Source organism: Condylura cristata, unplaced genomic scaffold (genome assembly GCF_000260355.1).
Source record: "Condylura cristata isolate star-nosed mole 26May11 unplaced genomic scaffold, ConCri1.0 scaffold00006, whole genome shotgun sequence".
NCBI classification, from domain to species: domain Eukaryota; kingdom Metazoa; phylum Chordata; class Mammalia; order Eulipotyphla; family Talpidae; genus Condylura; species Condylura cristata.
In genome coordinates this window covers 5,427,908-5,437,498 of record NW_004567107.1, presented here as the reverse complement: position 1 = coordinate 5,437,498, position 9,591 = coordinate 5,427,908, and the positions used below count along the sequence as shown (strand labels likewise).

Below are 9,591 nucleotides of genomic sequence, written 5' to 3'. Positions count from 1 at the left end.
AGCAGATGTTTGCAGCTGGTTTGAGTTGGAGCCCCATCAACAGGCCTCTTTTTGTCTCAAAATAAAAAACAGCTACGCCCGGAATGATAAGGACGCGGCAGGCACGTGGGGGAGATGTCATCGGGTCCTGGCGGCAGGGAGGAGGCCCCGGCTCCCCTGCCTGCTGTGGCCTCGGCAGCTCCTCCGAGTGACACAGTTTTTCCAGCAGCAGCCCGGCCCCCTTAAGGGTCCAGGGTCCTGTCCCGTGGCCTGCACGCCCGGCTGGTCCCTCGGCGGTGTCCCCAGGCACCACAGCCCTCAGGCATGGTGGCTCAGCCTCCAGCCTGCCCTTCCGTCTCCAGGCCGCCAGGAGGTTAAATGCCTAGTCAGGGTGATCTGGCAGGTGGGGACCACGGCCCTGGTTTGCAGGTGAGAGGCAGGTTGAGAGTGGAGGTGTCTTGCCCCCAGGTGAGACCCAGGCCTTCAGCCTCCAGAATCAGGTTCTTAACTACATGCCACCTCTTCCAGGAAGTCCCCGGCTCTCCGGATTGATGCCGGTGCCTTTCTGGGCCACCCAGTTTGCGCTGCACCCACAAAGCTTGCGCCACTTTGGGGCCAGCTCCTGGGCAGGGGGACGACTTTGGTGTGACCCTGCGTGAACCTGGTTCAGAGTCAGGACACCTCCACGGTGTTGGCTTGATGAGGGGAGGGGGTTGCCGGTGGGATGGATGGGCTGCTGTTCTAGTACCCTGCCACGTGGTCCCCAAGGGGGGGTGTTTTCCAGAACTGTGTGGCTTGACCTGAGAGGCCCCAAAGGAAATTAGGCCCACAATCTGCCTGGTCCCCAGTGGGGGCCCCCAGCCACGGTCTGACAGAACCCCCTACCTCAAAGACACAGGCAGACACACAGACCCAGGGATGTGATCAGGGACTTCAGATTGAAACTGAAGCTGAGAAAGAGAAGGTTGCAGAGCCTGTCTCAGGAGGACCTAGGCTGGGAGGGAGAGACTGAGTTCCTCTCCCTGGCTCTCAATCACCAGGTGAGGGCGGGATCAACACCCCCACTGTGCAGAAGAGGAAACTGAGGCTCACAGAAGGGACATGAATTCCTCCAGGCCACGGAGATGCCACCGCTGACAGTGAGGTGCCGGCCATGAGTGGAGGGGGGAGGGACCTGGTGAGTGGCCACCTTGAGCCAAGTGTCCAGGCCTGCCCAGGCACTGTGTCCATTGAATACCAGCGTGGCACCAGGGCCGTTCCGGCACCCTGGACATAAGGGTGCATTTGGGGGGGTGGTTACCGCAGGACCCCAGACCAACCAGCGGTATGTGTGGAACTTCACTGATAAAAAATGAAAACTCTGGACCTGGACTCCGGGTTGTGGAGTTAGGAAGGGGCAGAGGGCAGAGTCATTTACCTTGTCACCTTGTGGCATTTGTCTTGCTAGTGCGTGGCAGCCTTAGATTCCTGGAGGCGGAGTATTCGGTATTCTCTGGCCCCACCATGCCTCACGAAGCCGTTCATTCGTTCAACAAACACTGACCGCCTCCTCAGTGCCAGGGTGTGGGGAATGAGACCTAGTTTCTGAAATCTAGGCCAGCGGGTGCTTCAGAGGCACACCTGGCTGTGTGGACATCAAGGAAGGCTTCACAGAGGAGGTGACACTCAAGTGGGTCTCGAAGGCTGAGGACGAGTTCAACAAGAAACAAGTGAAATGGGGAGAGAAGACAGGCGCTGGAGGCAGGTGGAGGTTTTGGTGCTCAGGACGCAGAAGGGGCTTCTGTGCCAGGGAGCAGCGGCCAGCCCGGCAGCTGGACAGAGCCCCTGAGGTCAGGTGTGCCGGGCTGCAGTGGGAAGGAAGGGCCTGGAGTAGCTGTGTGGGCTTACCCTGGAGTTGCTGGGCATTGTAGGCCTGAGAACTGGACAGGGGCCGCATAAGCTGCACAGCAGCTGCAGGAGTGGGTATGTGAGGAGGGGCTGAGCAGGTGCCGAGCGCCGAGCGAGCGAGCCGAAGACCCTGGTCATGGTCCCACTTCCTGACCGCCTCGGGCTGGACCTGCCTTCACCAGCTGTGGACAGAAAGGCCCGCTGGGCTGAGAGGGGCACTGGGGTGAGGTTCCGGGGCAAGGAGGGGATGGCCGGGATTCCTGGCACACGCTGCATGGGGCCCACGGCCTGAGCGTGAAGACCCAGGGGGAGAAGCGCCCCCCACCCGCCCCCCAGGACGTGATAAAGCCAGTGTTAGCGGAGGCAAAAGAATCAGTCCCACTTCGTGTCTTCGGTGGTTTAAGAAAAACGAATCAGTTGGACATGTAGCCCGTGTTCAGAGGCTCCAGAAAAATGTTTTTTCATGGTTTTGTTTATTAGTTTTATGAGTTTAATAAAGTGAACATTAAGCAAATAAACCAATAAAAGCTCAGAGGAGATGGAGAGGTGTTCTCAGAACCGGGGACTCTTCAAGGGAAGGAAGTGCCTAAGAAGCGAATTTCTTACTCTGAAATCACAGATGGGGTGCGGGCTGGGAACGGGGGGACCCAGGCACGCAGCCATCTCTCCCAGGCACTGGGTTCATGCTGAGGAATAAGAAATCGGGGTGAACCGGACCCCTCCCACAGAGCCGGTTCTCAGGTGATGGCAAGTTTGATCCATTTGATCGATGAGCCGTGGGGCCTTGAACCCACCTTCTGCACCGTGGGGTGCTCTTCTGTAAAGTAGGGGTGAACAGCACCTTCTTTTTAGGGTTCGTGAGGATTGATTGGTGAGGATTGATTGTAGTGATGCGAAGAGGCGATAAGTGAGTGTTGCCAGCTAATGAGAGACCTGATCTCAGAGCTCTCAGTCCGCTCTGTCCGCCTCAGCCGGGGTGTGGGACCTGCAAACCCCGGCTAGGGCTGCTCCAGGCACCACGGGCACCTGGAGAGGGCGGCACACATGGCACAGAAGGTGCCCGAGGGGCTTCCTTGTGCAGGGCCAGGGGCTCCCGGCTCCAGACAGCCCTGCAGGTAGGAACCGCCATTCCACTTCACAGAGGAAGAAAACGGGGCCGAGAGAGTTCACCGTCTCCATCAACATCACACAGCAGAAGAGTCGGGAGCCAGGCTGGATCCCCAGTGCCCGGTCCTGCCCACGGCCCCACACGCCGCTCTCCTCCCAGGCGGGAAGGCAGAATGCCCGCTATACTGGGCGGGGTAGAGATGGGCTTGCCCGGCCTCATGGACCTAGCGAAACTGTCGGTTGGTCCAACATTCATTCAACAAACACCCATTGGCGACCTTAGCGGGTGTGGGTAGGGGCTGGAGATACAGAGGTGCCCCTGGGGACAGGACCTGGGAAGGTGGGCCTGGAGACAGGAATGTGGGCCAAGATAAGGGCGTCGGTGGGGGGAGGGGTGCGAGGGTGCGGAGCTGGGGAGGAGGGGGGCCCCTGAACTGCAGAGGAGGAGAGGCAGGCAAGGAGGGCGGCCCAGGCGAAGTCCCTTAAGTGTTAAGCGAGCAGGTGTTTGCCGGGCAGGGCTGTTGGGCGGGGAGTGGTGTTCTGGGCAGCGGGGGCCGCAGTAGGCACGGCTGGCGTTCCCGTGAGGAGCGGGGTGCGGGTTGTCAGGGAGCCCGCGAGCCTGCAGTGTGGCCACACAGCTGCTTCTGGAGCAGGGGAAGAGCTGGGCCGTGGGAACCTGGCAGCAGCCCCTGGCCTGGAACGCTGAGACCTCCCTGCAGCCCCCCACCGCACCCCGTTCTGGCACGCGGCAGCACACGCCTGTCACCTCCACACAGCGCCGTGGTGTGATGCCCGGTCCCAGCTCGCAGCTGGGCAAACCGAGACCCAGACTTGCCCGAGGTCGCAGTGGTGCGTCGAGGTGGTGACCAGGACGGGCCTCCAGATCCAGTGCCGGCAGCGCTGTCCAGCCTTTCCGGCTCCTCAGCCGCTGGGGTAGGGGCGGGCGGCCGGAGCCTCGCAGCCTGCAGGCCACCCCTCGGCGCTCCCTGCTTGACACTGACAACTCACCGCTCCTCACACGGAGCCCGCGCCCTGCAGCCGGCCCATCGCACAGATGAGTAAGCAGAGGTTCCGAGCCGGCCAGGGCGCCAGCAAGTGGAACAGGCCGAGAACCCCAGCCTGTCGGCTCCCTTGGCGGGGCCTGCTTCTGCGGGGCTGGTGCAGGCCCCTCCGTGGTGGGAGGAGTGGAGGGAGAGAGTGGGGGCTCACAGAGAGGAGGGGACCCCTCCCACACACGCCGTTAGTAGCTCTCACCCCGCACGCAGACAAAGGCAGCCCCATAATTGGGAGCGAGTATTTCATGCATCCCCCCCTGATGTTTTATTGGGTGGAGAGACGCTTGGAGACCAAACGGATGGCACATTCCGTTTATAAAGTGCGCTCGGCTTGTTTTATTTCCCGAGTTTTTGCAATCTAGATAACAGATGAGGCCCCGAGTGGCTGGCGCTGCCTCGGTAATGGCGGCACCGAGCCTTTGGAGAAGTATTAATAATAGATTGTGTTGATGAGTTTGGAGAAAGTAGCAATCGACCCCCTGCTGCCAAGGCATTAGCACGGCTGTTCTGAAGCAGCCTGCACCAGGCTGTGTCTGCAAATGCAGGTCACCGGCCCCCCCTCCTTGCAGTGTGTGTGTGTGGGGGGGCTCTCTGGGAGCCGCCCAAGGGGTGCTGCCCTGGCCTGGGAACCTGGTCCCGCTGTCCTGGCACAGAGGCACAGTCAGCGTCCATCTGTCCAGACTGTCAACCTTCAGAGGTTCCCTGGGTGAGGAGGTGGACATGGGTGGAAGCAGAGGGGCAGTGAGGAGGCAGGGCAGAGCATCCTCTGCGTCTCGAGCAAGTTCTGCCAACCTGGCCCCTCCCTCAGCCCTCGCAAGCTGACAGCCAGCCTGCTGGACTCCTAGGGCCTATGTCAAAGGTGGCCCTGGGCGGCTGTGTGGGACGTGCCCTAAACAACGCCGTCCAGGCAGAGGGTCTAATCGCAGCCAAACTCCAGCTCGAGGCCTGGAGGGGTCATCAGCTGGCCCCAGGCCGTCACTCACCTGCTTCTTGAACACTCACTGAGGCCTCCTTGGGGGCCAGCTGGGGCCAGGTCCTGCCCAGGGAAGCCCTGTGGGGCTGGGAGCTGACAGGTCATGCGCTGTCTCGCCAACGAGATCCTCACTCCTGAGAGCCGGGCGGGCACAGCCGAATGCCGACAGCTGCCTGAGGGAAGCCCTGCTGGCCTTCCCACTGTGTAGCAGCAGGAATGGAGGCCAGCTGAGTGCAGAGGAGGCCATCTCCCCCAGACGGGGACATCACGACGGCTCCCCAGAGGAGGTGGTGGCAGAGCGGGGTGTTGCAGGGTGAGTAGGAGCCTGCTGGGTCGCACAGAGGTGGGGCACAGGCTTTGCTGGGGGCGTCCCTGCTCTTGGTTCCCCGGGGCTGGTGCCCAGGAAGCAAGCAGAGCCCGGATTGGCCCCGGCCACCTCGCCCCACCAGCTCGCCGTGGGCGGTGCTGATGGCAGCCCCGGGAAGGGCGGCAGACCGAGTGCCTTGCATTTATGGCCGTTTCTGTTCCAGAACCGATTAGTGGAGAATTGCAGCTGTAATCTGTGCCTGTGATGGCGGGCCATAAAGAGGGATGGGATGTGCACGGCTCTCCCAAGGTGGTGCCCGCAGACGTGGCCCGGGGACGCGGGGAATGAAAAATGGTTTTAATTCCCTCCCAGCAGCAATAATTTGATTCTTCATAAATTTTTCCATCAAAGTGTTGTTGAAGCTGAGTTCCCACAGAGCTGGGCACGAGATAGGGACAGGGGCCAGGAGGAGCGGTCAGTGGGTGCGGGCAGGGGCGGGGTGCACCCCAGCCCCGCCTGCACCCGCCGGCCCAGGCGGGAGACCCCCACCCGCCATGGTCCTCAGAGATGAAAGATGACCCACTTTGCCAGGGGGCGCGGGGCCGGTCCCTCCACGCTCAGAGGCAGCCCGTCTTTCCAGCAGTGTGACCCCGAGCCGGGACGCCGCCCTCGGACCTCAGTTCCCTTCTCTCTAAAATGGGGTGAATGCTCATTTCTGTGTCAGGCTGCTGGCGAGCATTCGATGCGCTGCTGCCCTTGAAGTCCTTAAACCTCTGCATGCCATGTGTGCTCGGGGAGGCTGGGCTGCAGGGAGGGATGTAGTGTGAGCCAGGCCAGCCCATCATCGTCGGGCGCCCGGTGATGGAGCTCGGGGGGACCACGGGTGCTTCTGAAGAATGCTCCTGGGGGAGCAAAAAGGGTGAGCGAAGAGGCAGGACCAGAGAGCTCCTTGCATGCCAGACTCAGAAACCTGGGTGTTGTCAGGGCGCTGGGAGCCATGGAAGAGTCTGGAGGAAGGAAGCAGCATGATCAGATACATATTCTAGAAAGATCCTTGATTCTTAGCCAGAAGGGTAAGGTGAGGGGTTGGAGGGACTAGGAGCTCGGGGAAGGGGGACCTGGGTAGCCACTGAGGCAGAAGTGGGTGCTGGATTGGACAGAACTGGGGGTTGTTTGGGTGGAGGGGTGAGGCTGGGGGACCACACCTGCAGGCTGCCTGCCCTTGTCCTGGTGGCCCAGGCTGACCGGCTCTCAGGGAGGGTTGAGCGGCCCGGCGCTCTGCCCTCTGGTGGCCACTGGCTCCCAGAGCGGGAAGGACTCAGAGCGGACACCCGGGAGTGGGCACCTCCGGGCAGGATGCCCAGTGCCCACCGTGCAGCTGCCAGAATGGGGCTGCAGCCCCTCCCACCGCCTGGCTCTGTGCCCAGGGAGGAGCTCTCCCACGTGGGCTGGGCTGCCAGGGTGGGGAGCAGGGGGGCACCCGGGGGGCCGAGCCCGGCCCACGCGCTGCTCTGTGCGCCCGCAGGCTCTTCGCCGCCAAGTGCAGCGGCTGTCTGGAGAAGATCGCGCCCACCGAGTTCGTGATGCGGGCGCTGGAGTGCGTGTACCACCTGGGCTGCTTCTGCTGCTGCGTGTGTGAGCGGCAGCTGCGCAAGGGCGACGAGTTCGTGCTCAAGGAGGGCCAGCTGCTCTGCAAGGGAGACTACGAGAAGGAGAAGGACCTGCTCAGCTCCGTGAGCCCCGACGAGTCTGACTCCGGTGAGCCTGGCGCGGCCGGGGCGCTGCGGGGGTGCGCGGAGGGCCCCCGTGCACGGGCAGCCACCTGCCCCTCGTGCCCCCAGCACACGGACACATGGGGGTGCTCACGGTGCGGGGGCACCCCCCGGCGCACAGCTGCACCCGCAGAGCCCAGCACCCAGGCTTTGCTGGCGGCAGCCCCGCCACACGCCCTAGGGGCCGTCTGAGGGCTGAGGGGCAGGCAGGGGGCTGACAGGCGGCCTCTGGCCCCGGGGTCCCCGGCCCCCAGCCTCAGCCTGGGCAGCAGCCCCCCCGCCCCCCCGAGCTAGTCCCTGTGTCTGGCTGGAGGTGGGGCGGGTGGAGGGACAGCCTTTACTTTCTACTCTGCTCTGGCCCCCCCAAAGGACACTGCCCCAAATTTGGAGCTTGGCTCTGGCCCCCAAAAGTTTGGAGCCTTCCTGAAAGAAGGGCAAGGCCCGGAAGGTGGCCTTGTTGTCCCTGGGGGTGTGGGAGTGACCGGAACAGGGAGCATGGAGAGGAGCGGCCCTGTGTCCGGCCCTTTGGGCTAACTGGGGACCCCTGTGCGAGGCCGTTGTCCATGCCAGGGCCCTTGGTAGAGCTGGTGAGCTCCCCTCCATCTGCCTCTCTGCCCACCCTGAGTGGGGCCCGGCCTGTGGGGTCAGAGCGAAGCAGAGGCTGGCGCGTGCCGCTGGCCCAGGGCAGGGAGGGGACTGGCCCCTCTGCAGGGGCTCATGCTTGCAGGAAGAAGGGCCTGGAGAAAGGGGGCCAGTTGCGGGTGGGGGGGGGGGCAGGAGCATGTGGGGGCGTGACAGACTCTGCTGTCCTGCTGGGGCTGGTGTCTCGAGACCCACAGCTCGGGCCGCGGCCCTGTGTGCACGGTAAGTGTGAGTGTGCCGGGATATGCTTCTGCACGCGTGTAGCTGTGCTGCTCAGGCGTGTGCCTGCCCCGATGTGTGTGTGTGTGTGTGTGTGTGTGTGTGTGGCCTCTGTGCGTCCAGGGCCAACAAGTGTGGCGTGTGAGCACGCGTGTATGCCTGTTGCAAACACGTGGAGTCTGTCTCCCTGTTGATTGTTGGTCCCTGGAAGTAGCAAAGAAGGGTCCTTGGGATCTCCCCTCGGGCCCCTGGGCCTGCTGGCCTTTGGTAGTGGGGTAGTTTCTTTGGTAGTAGGGACACACAGTTGCTACCTGTGGGGTGCTGGTGGCCAGTGGGACAGGTGGGACCCAGACCGGAGGCCCAGGGGAAGCCCAGGGATGCTGCATCTCTGTCCAGGGGCGGCCACCCAGCGAGCACCAACTGCCCCTTGCACCTGTGTGCACACCGTGTGTCCACACACTCGGCCGAGGCGCGCCCCGTGGGCTGCAGCGCCTGTACCTGGCTACGGGCCTCTGTCTGCCCTCTGCGTGTGCACCTGAGTGCGTGCTGGTGTCTGCCCGTCTCGCTGGGCCCCCGCGCGGCAGCAGAGCAGGCCTGAGGCCTCGACCCTGACGAGGGTCCAAACCGAGGAAGTGAGGATGGTGCCGAGACAGCAGTGGGAGCTGGGGCACCCAGGAGGCTGGACCTGAGGGCCAGGTGTCCAGGGGGGCTGGGGAGCCGTGGCTGGTGTTGGCCGGAAGGGCTGGGGTCCTGTCAGGCAGCAGGTTGACTAAGGGAACGAGGCTGGGACCCCCTGACAGGCCGGGTTGTGTCCCCCACAGTAAAGAGCGAGGACGAGGATGGGGACATGAAACCCGCCAAGGGGCAGGGCAGCCAGAGCAAGGGCAGTGGGGACGACGGCAAGGACCCGAGGCGGCCCAAGCGACCCCGGACCATCCTCACCACGCAGCAGCGACGCGCCTTCAAGGCCTCCTTCGAGGTCTCCTCCAAGCCCTGCCGGAAGGTGAGGGGCCGCTGGGGGGGGCGGGGCGGGCCCCCCACCCCCGGCCACATGGCAGACACCATCCCTGCGCCTTCCCGCACGTCCCCCACACCCACCACCTCCTGGCTGCCACCCCGGGCCTGACCCGCTCCCCCCTGGCGACAGGTCCGGGAGACGCTGGCGGCGGAGACGGGCCTCAGCGTGCGCGTGGTCCAGGTCTGGTTTCAGAACCAAAGAGCAAAGGTGAGAGGCGCCCGCCGCCACCTGTCAGGCAAGGGGCAGGAATGGGGTCGGGCGGGCGTCAGGAGCAGGGGCCTGAGCGGTGCGGCGGGGCCGGGAGGGGCCTGCGGGGTGGGGGGCACTGGTACCAACCGCGTCTCCCGCAGATGAAGAAGCTGGCGAGGCGGCACCAGCAACAGCAGGAGCAACAGAACTCACAGCGGCTGGGCCAAGGTGAGCCAGGCCGGCTGGGCCAGGGTGAGCCGGACAGGGCCGGCTGGGCCAGGGTGAGCCGGACAGGGCCGGCTGGGCCAGGGTGAGCCGGACAGGCCCGGCTGGGCCAGGGTGAGCCGGACAGGGCCGGCTGGGCCAGGGTGAGCCGGACAGGGCCGGCTGGGCCAGGGTGAGCCGGACAGGGCCGGCTGGGCCAGGGTGAGCCGGACAGGCCC

The 9,591-nt window shown here is 64.0% G+C and overlaps 1 protein-coding gene across 3 annotated transcripts in view; it reads left to right on the top strand.

Annotated features, from left to right (window-relative positions):
* The window catches only part of LMX1B (LIM homeobox transcription factor 1, beta), a 72,754-nt gene that overhangs the window by 60,513 nt on the left and 2,650 nt on the right, over positions 1–9,591 (top strand). For 2 of the 3 annotated variants that reach the window (XM_004677325.1, XM_004677323.1), the window contains exons 3-6: positions 6,834–7,066; positions 8,763–8,944; positions 9,089–9,166; positions 9,310–9,376. In XM_004677325.1, coding sequence (XP_004677382.1) covers positions 6,834–7,066; positions 8,763–8,944; positions 9,089–9,166; positions 9,310–9,376 — 560 coding nt within the window. Of the gene's footprint in view, positions 1–6,833; positions 7,067–8,762; positions 8,945–9,088; positions 9,167–9,309; positions 9,401–9,591 lie in introns of all 3 variants that reach the window. The other variant, XM_004677324.1, reaches the window with a different exon arrangement.